Source organism: Abramis brama (genome assembly GCF_963993115.1).
Source record: "Abramis brama genome assembly, chromosome: 19".
NCBI lineage: Eukaryota > Metazoa > Chordata > Actinopteri > Cypriniformes > Leuciscidae > Abramis > Abramis brama.
In genome coordinates this window covers 28373459-28394907 of record NC_139981.1, presented here as the reverse complement: position 1 = coordinate 28394907, position 21449 = coordinate 28373459, and the positions used below count along the sequence as shown (strand labels likewise).

At 38.9% G+C, this 21449-nt stretch overlaps 1 protein-coding gene across 2 annotated transcripts; it reads left to right on the top strand.

The window, feature by feature from the left end:
- Positions 1-4105: 4105 nt before the first annotated feature.
- abcg2c (ATP-binding cassette, sub-family G (WHITE), member 2c) lies at positions 4106-21134 on the top strand. 2 transcript variants are annotated; one of them, XM_084094045.1, is made up of 16 exons: positions 4106-4229; positions 5660-5871; positions 8055-8114; positions 8529-8646; positions 10392-10547; positions 10771-10928; positions 12553-12704; positions 12817-12909; positions 14114-14289; positions 15075-15226; positions 16309-16398; positions 16474-16598; positions 17063-17217; positions 20360-20449; positions 20538-20590; positions 20742-21134. In XM_084094045.1, exons 1-16 carry the CDS (start codon positions 4227-4229, stop codon positions 20887-20889), a joined length of 1941 nt encoding a protein of 646 aa, XP_083950171.1. In that variant the 5' UTR covers positions 4106-4226; the 3' UTR covers positions 20890-21134. The 2 variants fall into 2 exon arrangements, with proteins under 2 accessions (XP_083950171.1, XP_083950172.1); XM_084094046.1 differs by lacking the exon at positions 4106-4229 and adding an exon at positions 4858-5127.
- Positions 21135-21449: the final 315 nt, after the last annotated feature.

Below are 21449 nucleotides of genomic sequence, written 5' to 3'. Positions count from 1 at the left end.
TAAATTATACACATGAATTTAGACCTTTTTTTAAGAGTTGAAGCAGAGGAAAGAAAAGCAGCCAATAAGTGTCCAGCACACATCTGAAGTCCTTCAATGCTGATAAAAAAAGCTTCCCAGGATGCACTTCATTAAGTTGGGTGTAAGAAACCTGGAGTGTGCAGAGCTGGAATCTGGACAAAGAAGCAGCTCAAATATATTTTATAGATTTAAATGTATTTTGTCAAATACATTTTTGATTATTTCTTAGTTTTGATTACTATTTTTCTTAAAAAAGGGAAATGTTTATAATAAAGAATTAGTAAGTGTATTTACACTTTTGGACAATTAAAATTTTCAAGTTTGTGATCTTCAAGGGTGTGATCTTAAACCTGTGACCCTATCCATAATTAAGTGACTGTCCCCTTTATACGCTTTTTTGTTTTTATGTAATATTAACAGATACAACTTTTAACCTTAACATTTTTTTTGTAAATGTTGAGATTAACATTAAATAAGATTAGTTAATGCTGTAGAAGTATTGCTCATTGTTAGTTCGTGTTAACTAAGTAGTTAACTAATGTTAACAAATGAAACGTACTCGGTTACTAACGTAACCTCGGTTCCCTGAGATAATGGGAACGAGTACTGCATCGCTAGACGTGATGGAGAAATAATTCTTTTTCTCTGAATGTTGAAGACTTTTTATTAAATAACGCATAACGCACAAGCCATAACAGTGCAGGAATCTGCCTGAGTCTAATGGCTGAGCAGTGACAACTCCACGAACCTATGGTGATGTAGCATATGTGCACGAACCAATCGGATGGCAGCCAGCCAAGCGGGCCCTGAAGATCGCCAGAATGGGCGGAGCATCCGTCTATAAAACTGGGCTCGTCTCGCCATACGTAATACTCGTTCCCGTTATCTCAGGGAACCAAGGTTACGTTAGTAACAGTAAGTTCCCTATCGATACGGTTTACTCGTATTGTGTCGCTAGACGCGATGAGGAACCAATCCAATCACGCCCCTCTATAATTGCAGAACGACAATCGTTCTAAGGCCCCAGCTTAAGACACTTGAAATAAGGGCCTTGAGTGCAGTAGGGCTAAACAAGGGCAAAGTATTCACCCGACAGAAAAGGGGCTTGTACCCTGGGTCTGAGCCTCCAGGGAGATATTAGCTGGTCACTCCGAGGTCAACTTCAGCTAAATAGAGAGGACTTGTGCTTGTAACACAAGAATGTCCAGGTTATAAAACCTGGTGAAGGTTAACGGCGAGGACCAGTCGGCCGCTACACAGATGTTGCCAATAGATACACCACTGGACCACACCCAAGAAGTGGAGTGTGCTCTAACACCGATGGGGCATTGAAGGCCCATCGAAGTATAGGCCAAAGCAATAGAGTCCACTATCCAGCGGGATAATCTTTGCTTCGTGACCAGGTGCCCTTTGGTACGGCCTCCGAAGCACACGAAAAGCTGCTCTGACTGTCTGAACTGGGCAGAGCGTTTGATACTCTTAGGGCCCAAACGGGGCAGAGTAAGCTCAATTCTCGCTCGTCTTCAGAAACGGGAAGAGCAGTCAGTGAAATGACCTGTGCCCTGAATGGAGTAGACGGCACTTTAGGCACATAGCCATGTCTTGGTTTGAGGATGACTTTGCAGTCGTTAGGCCCAAACTCAAGGCAAGATGCGCTCACAGAGAGCGCTTGCAAATCACCCACTCGCTTGACCGATGCTAATGCTAGTAGGAGAGCGGTCATAAGCGAAAGTGGCCGTAATTCGACTGACTATAGCGACTCAAAGGGAAGTACTTTGAGGGCCCTAAGGGCCGTCGACAGGAGGGACGAGGGGTTGAGCCTCCTAGCCCCTTTGAGAAAACGAACAACCAGGTTGTTCCTGTCAAGTGTCTGGCTGGCCACAGAAGCGTGGTATGCTGCTATGGCCGCCACACAGACTTTAAGTGTGTAAGGGGTATGACCACCACCAGTTGGAGAAACAGACCACTTAAGGGCGTAGAGGCATCTTGTGGACGGGGCTCTAGCCTCAGATATAGTGTTCAGGACTCCCGATGGAAGGTCCATAAGTTCCTGTTGAGGGGCCATGAAGGCCAAATCGTTCCTTTCGCCTTGGAAAGGGGGTCCTTCCTCAGGGGAATTGGCCATGGGGCTGTTGCTAACAGCTGCATCAACTCAGGGAACCAAGGTTGTGTCAGAGAGGGGCCACTAGAAAGACTAAGCGTCTGTCCTCCCTGATCCGTTTGATTACCTGAGAGAGCAGCGCGACTGGAGGAAAGGCATAAAGGGATAGGCTGGGCCATTCCCTGCTCTTTGAGAAAAATGTTGGTCAGTGAAAGTTCCCGAAGATACTCCATATTCTCAGAACCGCCTGGGGATGGAGCATCCACTCCCCTGGGGACACATTGTCTCAGGACAGCATGTCTGCTCCCTGGTTCAGGTGCAGGTTACGATGTGCCCATAAGGGGAGGCTACTGGACAGCTTGATCTGAGTCCACCCTGGTAGTTTATCTAGTACACCACTGCCATGTTGTCCGAGCGGACTAAGACGCGGTGTCCTATCGTGTCTGGTAGGAAGGCTTTGAGGGCTAGAAAGACCACCAGCATTTCCACTCAATTAGCCGCTTTTTCGTCCTCGACCAGGAGCCGGAAGTCGGTCTGCCTTCGCAAAGAGTTCTCCAACCCGTGTTGGAAGCGTCTGTCGAGACCACCTTCCTCCTCGAGACCAACCCCATGCTCAGCTTGGGGTGGAAGAAAACAGGAGAGCACGAGGGGCAGGGCTGTTCTCTGAAAAGAAAGCGATCCGCTAGCGTAGAGAGGAGAAACTCATGCTCTCGCAGTGAGAGCAGCTCATCTCGGTGAGCACGGCTTCTGCATGGGATTTCCTCAGACAGGCGACGCACTTACTGTGCTCGTCAGATGGGTGCAGAGGGGCTCGACATTTGCAACAATGTCGTGAAATTTGCTCTTTAAAAATTTGCTCTTTGAATGCAAGCCGGATATCCGCAGGGGAAGTGCTGAAATCAGCTGTCAGCAGCGCTGTGTCATCCTGCTCGAGAGTGTGCCGATCAGCAGGCTGCTTGCAGCTGTAGTCTGCTTGATTGCAGAGCGCTGAGTCAGCTCGTTCCGCTGCAAGGCTCGTTCTACTACTTGAAGGGCTTCAGCTTGTCCAGGAGTTCAGCGAAGAGATTTCAATCATTGCTGAAGGATATTTAATCTGAATCCTATGGCGAGATGAGCCCCATCTTATAGACGGATGCTCCGCCCATTCTGGCGGGCTTCAGTGCCCGCTCCGATTGGTTTGCGCACATACGCTGCGTCTCCATAGGTTTGTGGAGTTGTCACTGCTCAGCCAATAGACTCAACGCAAATTCCTGCACTGCTACGGCTCGTACAGTTTCACTGCTTTATTTAATAAAAAAGGCTTCAACATTCAGATAAAAATGAGTTTTTCCCCATCGCGTCCAGCGACGCAATACGAGTGTATCGAAACGGAACCTTATTGTAAAGTTTTACCAATACATTTGTTAAAATTAAGAAATATTGGGGACCATATTAGTTTTTCAGTTATAAGAAACATTAACATTTTTCCATTCATTTGTAATTTAAGGATTAGCCTATTTAAATATTGAGACAATTCAAATAGAAAACATACAGTACTAACCTGAAATTTCACACTCCTCACCTATAGACTGTAAGTGTAAACTCTGTCTGATCACTTCCTTCTCACTTATTTGCCTTTTGCATGAGGAAACAAACGTAAAGTGATAGTTCAAAAGGGATTGCACAGTTAAAATGGTGGGGGAAAAAAATACTATGGAATCATTGTTGCCCCACAACTGTTTGGTAACAAACATTCATCAAAATATCTTCCTTTGTGTTCAGCAGAGCAAAGACATTTATACAGGTCTGGAACTCTCCAGTAGCTCGAACACTCTGATGTTAATGATGACAGAATTTTGGGGTGACCTATCTCTTCAACACTCTTAACCTGTTCATTCATCCTGCAGGCTGCAGCAGTTGTGTGTGACTGTAAAGCTGTGATGTACAATGATGTGCAGAATACAGATATGGAGAGATACATTTATCAGCTGTTTGTTTCGACTTTGTGATGTTCTTGGAAGTGTGAGTTAAAGCCCACCCACCCATACAAACTGACCAAAGGCTGACCAAAGGCTGGTCCACCACTAGTGGACTAAAACACACCGGAGCACATTTCCTCGAAGACATGGTATGTAGGCTAATTCTTTGCATTATTGTTAGGGGTTTAGTATAAAAAAAGAGCACCTGAACGAGGAGAATGTCTACTTGACGACTGAAGGAGGAAAAAAAGAGGGAATTCCGTGGAAATTCGGAAGTTCTATGCCCTTCACGATTTGAGAATCAAACTAGTTGAATTTCTTATAACGATAGTGTTTACCAAGAACAGTGTAAAGTATTATTTTACTATCAAGTCATGTCACCGTTTTCTTCTTGAGCCCGAAATGTAGTAAAAGGTATATTGACGATTTCGCCTGCGATTTATGGGACATCGGAACACTCGAAATTCACTGATATTACAGTTTGTCCTTGTAGGCTACATTTGAAAGCAAATAACTTGTCAGGAAAGTGAAGACCTAAAATCAGCCAAGCACCTAAAATGTGCCCGTTTTTCACAGTTGCTTTTAATTTCTGATCTGTCGCTTGGAACTCAGTAAATCAGGAAGTTAAGTTCTGCCAATAACGCATGCACTATGTTTTTTTGAGTCATTAAAATTAACCAGCTCTTAAGAGTCTTTTGTTCGGGAGTCAGAATAAACTGACTGCGATGTATCTTTATGATTCACTTAAATGAACCGGCTCATAAGATTTATTCGTTCGGGAGTCAGGCGCTGTATGATTCAAGCTGTGTGTTTTTCACACACGCGGTAGATTTCACGTTGTAAATTCAGCAGCGGTGATTCGGCGCCAGTTAATACTGTAGTAAACACGGTGTTTCGTAATAAACAATGAAACTTGTTCTGAATAAGAACCGCTTCTTGGCTATCAACCCTAATCTTTACTGCAGTGCAATACTGTAACAAAAGACGGGTTCATACTCCAGGAAGTGACATCATATTTGTGGGATAATAACAACAGCACCAGCATCAGTAAGTCGTAACAATGGATTTAATGAATGTTCTGTGCTATTAGTTGGTTGTCTAACTTTAAAACATCACTCCCCGTTTTCACAAACAATGCTGAAGCCTAATCCCAGACTAAAATGCTTGGAAATCAACTTGCACTGACATATCTTAAAATATTTTGTCTCAAGATGCACATCAGTAGTTTGTATTTCTTGCACGTTTATAAAAACTATGGCCTAATCCTGGCTTAATCAAGGGCCTGTCTGTACAAACGATACAAAACGATATTTTGATAAAATGACAGAAATCTTCCAAAAGGTGGTTCAAATATCAAACATATATTATAGCATCCTTAAACTTAAGCAGATTTTTCAAGAGGTAACAGTTACAATCAGGAATGACGAAATTATAATATGTTGTATACATTTGACACATTAATGCAGATAATTATAATGACTTTTGCTTGTATTTTTTATGAACTTTACATGTTGTCAGTGCTACAGATGAAATGTACTTGTTTAGGTTGTTTATTGAAATCCTCACGTATCTCCTGCAGACAGAAGAAGGTATCATGTTGGATGAGGTGGTTGTGAACAAGCAGTCCTCGATAGACAGAGAGCAGTCGTCGATAGACACAGAGGAGTCGATGCCATGTTTCCAGACTCCAGGCCCCACTGTCACCTTCCATCAACTCCGTTACCGTGTCAAAGAACGATTAGGAATGTTTAGTAGGCAGTGGGTTGTGAAGGACATCCTCAAAGATGTCAGGTGATGACATGTTCTGCTAGTCAAAAGTTTGGGCACACCTACTGGTTCTTTAAGCAAGGACACTCCAGGGCAAAAATATGGGTCAAGCCCAAAATGGCTAAACTCTAAGCTTTTAATTGTCTTAACCACAAATGATTGGTCAGGAAATTCAAGAAAATGCACTACTTAAAAAGCCATTGCTGTATCATAAAAACATCAACGGCAGAATTCAGTTTTTGGCAGAATATAGGAAGTTGTGAGTGGAGCGATGAATTACATTGGAACACAAGTTGCTTGGTGATGTTTCAGAGCGGTATCGGAAATCTGGTAAAAAATATAATACATATCTCTACCAAAGTGAAGCATGGAGGAAGAGTGTCATTGCTAGCTGCTGGTATTGGTGAGCTACTTCACTGTGAAAAGTCATTAAATGCTTCGGAGTACAGAAGAATATTGCAGAATGGCTTGCTTCCCACAAATTAAAAGTTGTGATTGGAAGTTATTTTTATTAACAAGACAATGCTCCTGCCCAAATTACAAAGACAACCAAGAAGTGGCTTGATAAAAAGTCCATCAGGCTCATGTTTTGGCCTGGTCAGAGTCCAGATTTGAATCCTATAGTGAATATTTGGTCTCACATTAAACTCAATTAACTGGGAGACATTTTTCATCTACTCATGAACTGTTTGAAACCATTAACATTGAGTGGAACAACACTGGCTCTTCCTGTAAAAACCCGTCTGCAAGTTGGGGAAGGCTATTCTGTGCTACGTTACTTTACAGTATTTGTGCGATTCTTGCTAATTTCCTGACCAATGATTTGTGAAATTAATTATAAAAATTATAAATTAAAAGGCCACTAAAAATGTTTTGCTTAGCCCATTTTTTTTGTGCCCAGGAGTATAAGCATAAACCTGTAGGTAATGAGAAACATGAATTCAATCTTTTGACTGGTGGATTTTATCATTAAATATTTTTTTATGTTAAGTTTTTTATGACTCATTCAATATTTTTTTATGTTGTTGAAAGAAGTCTCTTCTGCTCACCAAGACTGCATTTATCTGATCAAACATACAGTTAAAACAGTAAGATTGTGAAACATCATTACAATTTAAAACATTCTATTTTAATATATTTATAAAATGTAATTTATTCCTGTGAATTTTCAGCATCATTACTCCAGTCTTCAATGTGACATGATATTTCAGAAATCATTCTAATATGCTGATTTGGTGCTCAATTATTATCAGTTATTATTGGTGTTCAATGATTAATAATGGTTCTTATTATTATCAGTGTAAGTTTCGCTGCTTAATATTTTTGTGGAAACCATGAGACATGAGTGATGAATGGAAAGTTTAAAAGACCAGCATTTATTTGACAGAAATCTTTTGTAACTTTTATCAATTTCACTTTTGATCAATTTAATGTATCCTTGCCGGGAGAAAAAGTATTAATTTCTTATTTATTCGTTTATTTATTTATTCTTCTTTTAAATATTACTTTTGAATTGTAGTGTCTCACAGTTTCCTTGAAAATATTAAGCAACAAAAACCTTTTTCAACATTGATAAGACGTGTTTCTTGAGCACCAAATCTTTTTTTTCTTTTTTTTGTGACATATGAAGGCCAAGTACGGTAACCCACCCATACTCGGAATTTGTCCTCTGCATTTAACCCATCCAAATTAGTGCACACACATTAGGAGTAGTGAACACACACACACACACACACACACACACACACACACACACGCACACACACACACACACAGCAGTTTTGGTTACCAGTCTGATTCACTAACCATTAGGCCTTGACTGCCCTAATCATATTAGAATGATTTCTGAAGGATCATGTGACACTAAAGACTTGCAGCAATGATGCTGAAAATTCAAAGGAAATCAAAGGAATACATTACATTTTCAAATATATTAAAATGAGTTATTTCAGTTTGTAATAAAAATTATGTCTGCATCAAAATCAGCCACCTTGTTCTCTAGATACCAAAAAAAAAATCATATTGGCCAACCACCATTACTTTTAATGTCAGAGTTAGTTAATGGGTATTTTAGTTAATATCAGCTGTGTATGAAGAAGAAACAGAGATATATATTTCACAGCTGTTCGCAATCAAAATAACTCCTTGTCTAGTTAAAAGCAGTTCAAAAAGTGACGTTTTCATTTGTTGTTCTCAATCTGTTGCAGTGGTATCATGAACCCCGGAATGAATGCTATAATGGGCCCTACTGGAAGTGGAAAGACATCGTAAGCACATGTTCATTTATTTCTGTTGATTCTTTTTAATAGTATTTGGATGCTAAAAATATCTGAATCTCATTGCATTTGACAAAATATCAAAATAAGTAAGATTCATTTTAAGGAAAAATATCACAAGCACAGGTTTATATATAAAATATTTTACAAAATAAACATGTTTTTTTTAGTCACTGCACAGTGAGATTCATTCACTTTCAAGCATCTCTTAAAAGGATAATTCGCCCAAAAAGGAAAATTCTGTCATAATTTTTATGTCGTTCCAATCCTCTATGACTACAATGGAAGTCCAATGTTGTTTGGTTCCCTATCCCTTTAAGCGTTCAATTGTTTTATTTAACTATTATTTTTAAGTAGTTATCTGCATATAATATATTATATTAATTTCATTGTGTCTGTCTTCAGGCTTCTGGATGTGATTGCAGGACGAAAAGATCCTAAAGGCTTAAAATCAGGTCAAGTTCTAGTTGACAACGCCATCGTGACCTCTGACCTCAGGCTCTGCTCTGCATATGTAGTTCAGGTGAGGAGACACAACTCTCTGTGGCTTTCTAAATATTTTAAAGGTGACATATTATGCCCCTTTTCACAAGATGTAATATAAATCTATGGTGTCCCAGAATGTGTCTGTGAAATTTCAACTCAAAATACCCCCCAGATCATTTATTATAGCTTGTCAAAGTTGCCCCTTTTTGGGTGTGAGCAAAAACACGCAGTTTTTGTGTGTGTCCCTTTAAATGCAAATGAGCTGTTGCTCTCCGCCTCCGTTTGGAAGACGGCTAATCCTATACACAAGCTTCGGATACTCTGGCAATAACAAAACACGCAAATCTCAATCATCCAAAATCTCAGAAATAACCCGTAGCGGAGTGCAGCCTTATGGAGAGACTCAGGGAGAGGTTGCACCTAGATGTCCCCTTTAAATCAATTCATTTAGTTCTTCAAAAGACACATTACTAAATAATTGATGTATACATTGCTGTTCAAAAGTTTAGGGTCAGTAAGATTTTTATTTATGTTTTTGAAAGAAGTCTAATGCTCCCCTAGGCTCCATTTATCTGATCAAAAATACAGTAAAGTAGCAACTCATTACCATATATTCTGGGCGTGTCCAGTCTTTTGGAAAGATGTACACAGGACATTAGAGGCTATTTTAAATATCCAAATTCCATTCCAGTTTTGTGTCTTATATTTGAGAAATCTGGATTTGCATGAAAGCAATTATACATGTCTATGGAGAATATTTCTGGTTGCAGCTAAAAAGGCTCTTACTCGTAAATGGCTTCAACATACTTCACCTGCTATAGAGGACAGGAAAGCAATTGTAATTGAAATATATAAATATATATATATATGTATATGTATATATATATATATATATATATATATATATATATATATATATATAAAATTCCTCACCTTTTCTTTAGAATTAAAAAAGCAAAAAGGGGCTCTGTAGTCGAAATGATGGAAGGAATTTGTGGAAAATTGAGAAATAGTAATTATATAATATAATAATTATATAATCATAGATTATTGTTGTAAATTAAACACTGTAATTATGTAAAGTTTCCACTTGACTGTACTGTACCCTATTATTTTTATTTTCATTATACATGCATGCACAATTATACATACATATTTTTTTTGTTTGTTCTCAACCTTATTTATTTATTTTTATTTTGTTGTGAATAATTCAGGTTCTGAAAATATTACGAATTTATTGTGAAATTTGTAGGAAGTCAGCTGGACTGAGTGTATCCAATTTTTCTTAATTCTGTAATGTATATTTGACTCCTACATAGAAAAAGAAAAGAAAAAACAAATACAGTAAAAACAGTGATATTGTGAAATAGTTTTACATTTAAAATAACCTTTTTTTTTTTTTTAATGAAATTTATTCTTGTGATCAAAGCTGACTTTTCAGTCTTCAGTGTCACATGATCCTTCTGAAATCATTCTGATATGCTGATTTGCTGCTCAAGAAACATTTATTATTATTATCAATTTTGAAAACAGTTGTGCTGCTTAATATTTTTGTGGAAACTGTGATACATTTGTACAGGATTCTTTGATGAATAGAACGTTTAAAAGAACAGCATTTTAACAAAACAAAAAAAATCTTTTGTGACAATATAATGTCTGACAGTTTTGATAAATTTAATGTGTCCTTGCTAAATAAAAGTATTTATTTCTTTGTATAAGAATTGCTGGATAATTGGTAGCAAATATGATGAAATCATACATTTCCTTTTGTTTGTCTTTCAGAATGACATTCTGATGGGTACTCTGACCGTAAGAGAGAACTTGGCCTTCTCTGCCAATCTTCGTTTGTCACGAAAGGAGTATTCCTCATCCGACAAAGAGAAGAGGGTCGATTCCGTCATCCAGGAGCTCGGCCTCAGAGACTGCGCAGACACTAAGGTAATGGACTTCAGCCTCGTGAGGAGGAATGTTGAAAATGATTTGTTGTGTTGGTATGAACAAAACATCCTCTCTTCAGGCTGAGTGTTTGAAAGAACTGGGTCAAGGTCACATGTGCTTCAGTCACACAAAAACTATTTCTATCAATACAATTAGGCGCTGTGTCAGAATATACCGTGTGACGGGAGGTGTGTGTCCTTTATATGGGCTTGTTTCGTTTCAGATTGGCACGATGTTTTTGCGTGGTGTTTCTGGTGGAGAGAAGAAGAGGTGCAGCATCGGTATGGAGCTCATCACCGCCCCCTCTCTCCTGTACCTGGATGAGCCCACCACAGGCCTGGACGCCAACACTGCCAACTCCATCATGGAACTGCTGCAGAAGTACCACGCGCTCTTATCAAATATACCTACTTCCTCTGCCGTAAACATAGTGTTCTAGGTTCACTACAAGTGAGCCATTTAAAACAAAAAAAACACCCAGCTTAAAGCAATAGTTTACCCAAAATTGTTATTTCTTGATTATGTATATAACTTTCTTTTCTCAGCTGAAGAGAAATTAAGGTTTTGGAGGCAAACATTACAGGATTTTTCTCCATGTAATGCAAGTAAATGGTGCCCAATTTAGTCTAGAGTCTAGACCATTTTGACAGTCCAAAATCCATATTAAGGCGGCCTTAAAGGGCTCCACATGACCCCAGCTGACGAATAAGTGTCTAGCAAAACCATCAGTCATTTTCAGAAAACGTGCATCATCATAGATGTCCTTGGGGTTAGTAAATAATCAGGAAATTTTCATTTTTGGTTGAACTCTTCCTTTCACCCTGGAAAGACATATTAAACAATTGTCCAATTTTTTTTTTTAATAGAAGGGTTTATTGAATCTTTAGACAACATATTTTTTTTAAAAATGTGTTTTTTGTTGAGTACCATATTTGATACATCAGGCTTTTGTGGCTCATATAGTATGAGAATATGGAGCTCCTTATCGAGGAGGAATAAACCTTAATTTTATTCAGAGGCCCAAACAAAAATATGCAATTTGGTGCAGAATTTGAAATTCTGATATCCATGCGATCTTTATAACAGTACCGCAGATTACTTAAAATGCATATAAATATAAGTTGTCGCTCTATATCTCCCAACAATATGTCTTAGTAAGACACTTAGTTTTATGATCAAAGCTCCGTAGTTTTTATTGTGATATAAAATTTTTGATACTCACATTTTAACATGATTTAAAATAAAATAAATGGATGGATAATCAAATAATTATAAGCTGCTTCATTCCAGTAAATGCTCATCTTGAAATAGTACAATATAAAATGTATTCTTCTTACATTCATTTAAAAAAAAAAAATATATAGATTTCAGATTTTACAGCAAAAAGACGCGTGTGAAAAGGCCTTTTACTAAAAAATATAAACTATTAATCAGACGACAGAAATGATGTAGTAGATTGTGTACAAAAGGTTTGTCAGCAAAGTTTTGATCATGTTGATAATTTAGAGGCATTAGAAATTTCAAATATGATACAGTAGGCTTTATAGGGTTAATATGCTGAGACAACAAAAAGCCTTAGTATACTTCACCCTTTTCATAAAAGTGTGGTTTGGTCTCTCAAAACATTGTATGAAGTGCTTTTAAAAAGTACAAGCTTCATATTTCTGCTTTGAAACCCTCTGGTGCATTCTTCCCATAGACATCCATTCAAAATGCATAATCTACACATTTTACTGTGCTTCAAATTGAGGGAATGTGTGTTTTGTGGTAAATGACAGCCTGTCACAGATGACTTCCGGAAAGTTACACAACATGTAACATGTTTTCACCTTCAAGGTTTTTGTACTGTGTAGCTGTCAGAAGAAACCACATTCCACTTCAAATGCAAAGCGCAGTCACGTACAAGCTGTTTTGATCATGGGCGAGTTAGAGATTGATTGATGTTTTGTTCATTTACTTGAACTAGTTTGTACACTGGTTTTACACTTCTTGTTGTGTTACTCAGGCTCTCCAAAAATGGGAAGACCGTCATCTTCTCCATTCACCAGCCACGCTACTCCATCTTCAGCCAGTTTGACCACCTCACCCTCATGAATAAAGGAGAAATCATCTACGCAGGGGCCGCCGACAAAGCCATTACCTACTTTGAGGACTTGGGTACTGACATACTGATGATAATCCAAAAATTCAAAAGCAAATGAGCTGTGATTCGCTAATTACATCATTGCATGTGTGCTATGATTCTCAAACTTGTGTCGCTGTGTCGTAGGCTACAAGTGTGAGCCATTCAACAACCCGGCTGACTTCTTCCTGGATGTCATAAATGGAACTGTCCTTCCTCAAATTCACAACAATAAATCAGGTGCTGTTGTGGTTTTAAAAAAGAAATTATTCAGCAAGGAGTGGACACATTAAACTGATCCAATCTGACAGTAAAGACGCTTATAATGCTACAAAATAAATGCTGTTCTTTTAAACTTTTTATGCAGATAACAATAAGAAATGTTTCTTGAACTCCAAATCAGTATAATTGAATGATTTGTGAATGATCATGTGCCACTGAAGACTGGAGTAATGATGCTGAAAATTCATAGGAATATATATATATATATATATATATAAATAAAATTTAATTGTAATGATATTATATGATATTACTGTTTTTACTGTATTTTTATCAAATAGTGAGCAGACTTTTCAAAAACATATTACATATACTTAAAATCAAATTTTGTCATACTTATAATTAAAAATTATAATATAATACAATTTTATTATATTTTTTGCTGCATCATACAAATTAAGGATACAAATTTGTAAAAAGAGAAATTGGCCAAAAGGACATCACGGTTTCAGTCATCAGTACTGGAGGCAGGTTGTGTCATGTGGATAAACTATATATATTTTATCACGGCTGTAAGTTAACATTGACCAATCAGAATGCAAAACTGGAACTGTCCGTTTAAAATGACATTTTAGTGAACATATACGGTAGTGGCCAAAATTGATGTTCGGTCTAGGAAAATTGACATTTTCACCCTTCATTTAAATATTATTAAAAAGATTTTGTAAGCATATTGCATAGTTTTGCTTAGTCAATTGTTTTATTTGTGACAAAGCAATGAAACATGCCAAACTGTGCAGACATAAATTTTGGCCATACAAAGACATTATGAACACATTCAAAAACAAGAGCGAACCAATGAAAGAACTGATTATGCTTTTTGTTTTTTATGCATTATTGTTTTGCATAGTAAAATAAAACCTGTAGCTGTAGTTTTTGCCTTTTTTGTCAGATAAATACCTTAAACAAGTTTAGTGTTTTGTTCTTCCCTATTATTTAAAATATTTTAAAAATACAAAATGTTTTCCTCATATTTTGATGGTTTTTTGAATTTGTATGGTCATTAAAAACAAATAGCCCCAATACTTTTGGCCACTACTGGTTGTAATTCTTAGTACTTCACATGGACATTTCTACGTTTTTGTCATGGTAACTCTAAAATATAATTTTTACATGGACTACTATGTGATCAGCTAACCATCTGTGTTTGGGGTGTTTATAGAAAAGTGCAGCAGCAGCGAGGAGACTGTGGAAAATGAGAACCCTCTGGCAGTAATTTACAGACAGTCCACTCATTTCATCAAAGTGAAAGACACACTCGGTCAGATTTCAGATGGGCTTGACCCTGAGGTCACTAAAGGTGACCGGGTCGGTTACGCCACACCTTTCTATTACCAGGTACGTAGAAGCAACTGGTTAGCTTTACCTATGTTGACTCATCAGGTATATAACCAAGAATAACATCAATAGATGACCTTCCATAATTGATGAACTTTACACAGTTATTGAACTAAACTGAATCAACACTGCACTGATTTTAAACTGAATAATGACTGTTTACTATGTTCTTTTTAAAGCTGCTTTACAGCAGAATTGAAGTCTGTTTGCATCAACGAATCATTATTTTCCTGTTTATCACTGCAAAGCTGCTTTGAAACAATATTGTATAAAATAGGGATGCATGATATATATGATATGATATGATCATTTTTGATATTATCGTTATTGGCCTGATAAGGGAATTTGGCAGATATATTAAAGCTGATAAATAATGGATTATTTCCTTCAGCTGAGACACTTCAGATGCGCATTGTTCATCATGATGGTTTTGAATTGCTTGAAATATGATTGAAAGCACTTGTTCAGAAAAGGAAAATAGAGTTCAGTGCAATGTGCAGCGCAAGTCTGTCATTTAGGCTACATAAAAATATAATGAGAACATTATAATTGTGTACTTGGGACACAGCTTTTAATAGTGAGATTTTTGTTTTTGTAATCAGGCTCTCAAAATTGATAAAAAATTGGAATTAGATTTATCGGCCGATATATCGTTTATTGGCTTTCAAATGTAAAGAATTATCGTATCGGTTAAAATGTTCATATCGGTGCATCCCCAGTACAAAACACTATAAAATTAAAGGTGACTTGAACTCTGCACATTTGTAATGAGCATAATGTTGCAGCTCCTTCTGGTGAGTGGCCGCACTGTAAGAAACATCTTGAGGAATCCTCAGACGTCCTACGCCCAACTGTTCCTCAACATTTTCTTTGGTATTTTAGTGGGACTGATATACTACCAGATCCCACACACTTTACCAGAGGCTCTTCAGAACAGGTGAGACCCTGCTACCAGACCCATGGCTCAAAGTTAGTGTTCATTAGGTTCTAACTTAACTTTTTGCCACCATTTTGAAAATTTGCATTCAAGGTACGTGAATTATGAATATTGCTTGTGTTAGCAATGGTGACTTTCAAAGAAAGACTTGCAGCCATCATTGCTTTGCATCAGTGGCCTCACATGCAAGGGAATTGCTGCAAAGAATATTGCACCTGAAAGAACCATTTACAGGATCATCAAGAACTTCAAGGAGAGAGGTTTAACTGCAGTGAAGAAGGCTTTAGGACATCCCAGAGTGTCCAGCAAGCACCAGGACCATCTCCTACTGAATCATCCCACCACCAGTGCAGTGCTTGCTCAATATTGGCAACAGGTGGTTTCGAGTGCATCTGAACGCACAGTGAGGCGAAGAATTTGGCCTGGTGTCAAGAAGGGCAGCAAAGAAGCTATTTCTCTCTGAGAAATTCTGCATGAAGTACAAGGATTGGACAGCAGAAGACTGGTGCAAAGTTATTTTCTCTGATGAAGCCCTCTTCTGGCTGTTTGGGACTTGTCGATTGTCCAGAGAAGAAAAGGTGAACGCTACCCTGAGTCTGGTGTCGGGCCAACAGTGAAGCATCATGAGACCATCCATGTGTGGGGTTGCTTTTCATCCAAGGGAGTGGCTCTCTCACAAACAAAAAAACACTGCCTGAATAAAGAATGGTATCAAAACATCCTGCAAGAGCAACTTCTCCCAACGATCCAGGAGCAATTTGGTGATGATCCATGCATTTTCCAGCATGATGAGCATCATGTCACAAGGTGAATCATGATCATGAAGTGGCTCGGAGATCATTACATTCAAATTTTAAATTCATGGCCAGGCAACTCCCTGGATCTTAGAGAACCCATAGAGAACCTGTGGTCAATCCTCAAACGGTGAGTGGACCACTCTGAGCACTAATAAGGCAAGAATGGTTCACAATCATTTAGGATTTGGCCCAGAAGCTGATTTCCAGCATGGCAGAGCGAATTGCAGAGGTTATGAAGAAAATATGTAAATATTGACAAATGTTTTTCATTTTTTCTCTCTTCAGAACGGGAGCTTTCTTTTTTCTGGTCATCAACATGGTGTTTGGCAATCTGTCTGCGGTGGAGCTCTTCATCAGCGAGAGAGTGCTCTTCATGTGAGTCAACCTCTAAACATGAGCTTTCCAACCTGTTAGATGAAGACCATCAACACATGTTCCTCTCACCTTCAGCCATGAGAACTCGAGCGGTTTCTACCGCACCTCTGTCTACTTCCTGTCTAAAGTGTTTGCTGACCTCATTCCAAACCGCATCCTCCCCGTCTTCATCTTTTCTGCCATCCCGTACTTCATGATGGGTAAGTAGTGGCACTACCTTCTATGATACCTTCTCTGGCCAAAGGTCACATGTATCCTTTTCCAAGAAGACAATCCCATAATGAATTACAACAAAAATCCAAAATGGTAAATGAAGCAAGAGACACAATTTCAGTAGATTGTAAATGATAGTAAATGTTTCGCTTTTAATAGATTATTGTGTTATTAGCTTAGCAACATGCTATTGAAATCAGTTCTGATGAAAGAGTTGATGCACATGTAGAGCATTTCAGATCAGACTCTTGCTGCCTTAAAAGACAGCTCCCTCTTTAGACAGCAAGAAAGCACTAGGTTTTGTCCTCTTGTTACCATCCATTTTGACAAAAGAAAGTGGCCAAAATTAAAGAGTGTCAATTCCTTATTGTTATTGTGTCACAAATGATTAGCAATAGCATCTCCTAAAATGACACGTATGAACATAAACGGCCCTTTTTTATGAGTTCAGGTCTTAAGCCTGATGTGGAGGCGTTCTTCCTGTACTGTTTGACCATGAGCATGGTCAGTCTGTCAGCGGTGAGCTTGGCCTTCTTGGTCAGTGCCAGCGTGGGCTCCTTCGCCATGGCTAACATCCTCATCGCACTACCGTTCGTCTTTATGATGGTGAGTTCGGTGGAACAGAAGATATTTACTTAGGGGCAGGTTCACACATATCATGGTTTTCCATCATTTTCCATTATACTGCACTAATTTTACGCGCTAGACGGAAATGATCGACCGTTGCACTCGTTTTTTAGTTCCTGGAACCTGCGTCTCACGTTTTTAATTGCAAAAATGTGTTGTGGGTGAATGGCCCCTTATGGCTCGTTTCCACTGAGCGGTACGGTACGGTACGCATTTATTTGCGTTTCCACTATCAAAAGTTGTGAATGGTACCAAAATGCCGAACCGTAGCGTACCACTTTTACCACCGTACGGTACGGTTCGGGTCGGCAAACCATGAATCGGCTAGCGTTTCCACTGCCAACAGTACCCTTACTTGATAGGCGTGGTGTAGCCTATGCCGGAAAGAAGCGATCAACGTCATTTTCGCGCGAAGAAGAAAGCGACATAAACAACAATGGATGACATACAGCAGATCTGGTTTTTGCTTCTCGGCATGTTTGTCACAAGAAGCCAAGCGCCGCCGCCGCCGCCGCCGCCGCCATTAGGCGTTTCTCAATTGCAAGTACGCAAAGTTCGGACTTGCCAAGCCCAGCTCAGGAGAATGACTCCCGCGGACGCGAGTCCGGTAATTCTGCTGATGGAACAGCGCGTTCTTCAAAGCGTCACTCAGCTCGCTCTGCTACTCCGGTTATCTCTGTGTGTACATTTTAGGCAACAATAAAACGAAATATGTTATAAAACACCACTCTGCCTATTTACGTTTTCATTTAAAGAAATCTTAAACATTATAGCCACACAAACAGGGCCGGAGTGGGGCCACTTTTCAGCCCGGGAGTTTCAGGCCCAAGACCGGCCCTCTTTTTCCATGGTGGAATTCCAAATTAGCACTTTTTCCAAATTGGATAAATGAAGCAACAGTTCAGCTCTTACCATTGTGTAGTTTTTATTAATAACATGGTTCAACAAATAATGTAAAGGTTAAATAATAATTCACTTAAGCTGAGAAGTTAACAAAAAATGTTCCACTATTCCACAAGGATAGGTTGATAAATTAACAAAAGCAGAAAGAAAGAAAGAAAGAAAGATCCCACTCTTCCACAAAGAGGCATATTGAACTAATGTTTACAGATTTATTTGTATTAAAAAATATTCAAAAATAATGCTTTTTTAATCAAAAAACGTGATACCTAATGACATTTGAGGTTATTAAAACAGTAAGTCCCGCCCATCGACTGCCAAAAATAAAAGTGTTCGAGCGAGCAAAAGCAGGAGATCAAGAGCGTGGGGAATGATCATGCGCGCGCGAGGGCTTGTATTGCGTGCAGAGGAGATGTCATGCGCGCGCACAGGGTTTGAATGAGCTCGCGAGTTACCGTTTCCTCGCTTGTAGATCTGTTATCCTCTCGCGAATGTCATTTACTGCGCGCGCCAAGCATCAGTTGTGCGCTCCGTTAATTTTGTCATTGATTTGCAGCCATAGGGCCGGCCCAGCTATCGTTAGGCGCCGGCGGTGCCGCGGTAGCCTACCTGAGAAAACGTTTTGGAAAAGACGGGCTATGGACCCAACCAACTCTATGGGAGGGGAGGGGAGAACTCCCTCTCATGGTACAACCCATGCAGAGGCTGCGCGCTGCGGTGTCAGAATGTGGAACGTGTGTAGCCTAAAGGCCTCATTATACTTCTGCGTCGGACCTACGCCGGAGCCTATACGCCATAGGCAACGTGTTAGTTTTAATTTATACTTCTGCGTCGTTGTCCGCGTTGACGCGCACCTAGGGACCATGTGAAACCCCGAGGGAGGGGTTCTGGCAGACCAATCACAGCGCTTGCGTCCGCGTAGAATTGACGCGTTGTTACATTTTTGGAGAGGTGCACGTCAGGGTACGGCGAAGGGTACGCGCGCTACACACAGCCTACGACGTAGCTACGGCGGCAGTTCGACGCAGAAGTATAAATAGGCCTTAATGTAACTAACGTGACAAATGTAAAAAAAAAAAAAAACCTCGACCGGCCCAAAAGTGAAGCGGCCCACCGGGAATTCTCCCGATTCTCCCGATTACCCACCCCGGGCCTGCACACAAATGTGGTTCAGGCAACGCGTATTGGTTATATTCACTGCATGTAACGTTAGCCTATTTATAACAATATATATATATATATATATATATATAACACAACCCTGCCTCTTTTCGTTTACATTTTAAAAATATTAAACTTATTAATATGGTTCAGGCAATATGTGCATTTGTACTGTGATCATCTTCAATGTAATAAAATAAAAAAATACAAAACTAAACCCTGTCTCTTTTTGTTAAATTTCAGTTTTATTAATAATAGCCATTATAAAAGTATAAGTAAAAAGTACAAGAAGCTATACAATAAGAAATAAAGCAAACAATTCAGTCAAACATACAAAGTCAGCGCTCTAGTCTAACGATACAATGGTAACGGTAAAGTTAAATAGCCTTAGAGAGTGTTTTCTGAACTTTAGATTGTTTGCTTTGTTACAAAACAGAGACGTACAATGTTGCACTTTCTCATTGGTTTAGTTTGCTTTTTAACATTTCAAAGTGTAAATATATACAAGATCTTGACCAAAAATGTACGCACCTCTTGATGGATATACATGTTGTGACGTTTTTATTTTCTATTAAGAGGTGCATGCATTTTTTGGTCAAGATCTTGTATTGACAATGCAAGCACATCCCAAACACTTTCAATGAATTTAAGGTCTGGACTCAGAGGAGCTATACACTCCATCAATTATGGTTAGAAGAACTGCTGCCAAACAGTTCTACTAGACTGTTTCTATAACTACTAGAAACATAATAATCACTGCAATAATGATCCAATCATTTAAATCCAAACAAATATGGTGTATGGTGTCATTATCTGATTATTTTGTTGCACTATTGTGTCAAAATGCCTAAATGAAACAAACTATCAGAGAAAATGTGCCAGTTTCCAAATTAAAGTCTTCAAACGAGCCAGGTGTGAAAATGCTCTTAGATTCCAGATATATTAAGTAAATGTACATTTTTGACATGAAGGTCATGTCTAGAGTCTAACCCTCATGGGATTCACGTATATCATTTTTGGGGTCATAGCTCTGATTTTCCTGTCCTCTGTGCTTTCTCAGGTGTTTGGGGGTTTCCTGGTGAATCTGAATTCAATGCTGAGCTGGATGTCCTGGCTGAAATGGGCCAGTATTTTCCGATATGGCTACAATGTAAGACCATAAAACATTTTACAACACATTTGAGGCTGTATATAAATTTGCAGTTCAGCAGTAACCCAACCACACTGTCTCTCTTCAGGCACTTGCCATCAATGAACTAAAAGATCAAGTCTTCACCAGTAACTACACCAGGTAGGACTCGCTCAAGCTCAACAGCGCCACCTACTGGAAATAAACAGAACGATCAAATCTGTCGAGCCGAAGTGGCCACAAGAGGTCAGTGAGATGTTTAGATTTCAGCTGCACACCTAAGAAACTCTCTCTCTCCTTCTCTGACCGGCAGGATGACAGGAGACATGTACCTGGATCATCAAGAGATCGACCACAGCACTTGGGGTTTTTGGCAGAACCAGGTAGCTCTGACAGGCATTATGAGCGTGTGTCTGATTCTGGCGTACGTGCAACTGCGTCGGATCAATCGCTGGAAGTGATGCAATGACACTGGTTGTGTTTTTTTAAATTCTGAACCCTGAAATAAGGAAATTAGTTTTCAGCTTTTCAACCATAAAGACTGAAATGTCAGCCTTACACGGCGTCCACATAACTCCCTACCTCGGTTATCTCTTCTACCTCTGAAAATACCTGTGATGTGAAGTATATGAATATTTGTACATTTTTCATTTGTTGTGAACTGAATACAGATGCTGTGGACTTGATAAAGTATATTACGATTTTATGCCTTAAATGTGATTTTATTTGTTTGGCAAATTCTTTAAAGCCAAATTGTATTGTTTTCATCTTTTTGACGCATGCTGCATCTATTGCCAAGGTTGCTAAATTACTAAAACTATAAGTAAAAACCTTAGATATACTTTTCCCCCATCATGATTTACTTAAATACAAGTAGTATATTTTTGAGAAATACTGCAAAATATTGAAAGTGAAGGGAAACTGATGTGATTTCAAGAATGTTGAGTTGTTGCTTGTTGGGCAAGAGAAGTTTATTTTGACAGACCCTCGACCCCTCAATTTTGACCGAGGGATCAAGTCA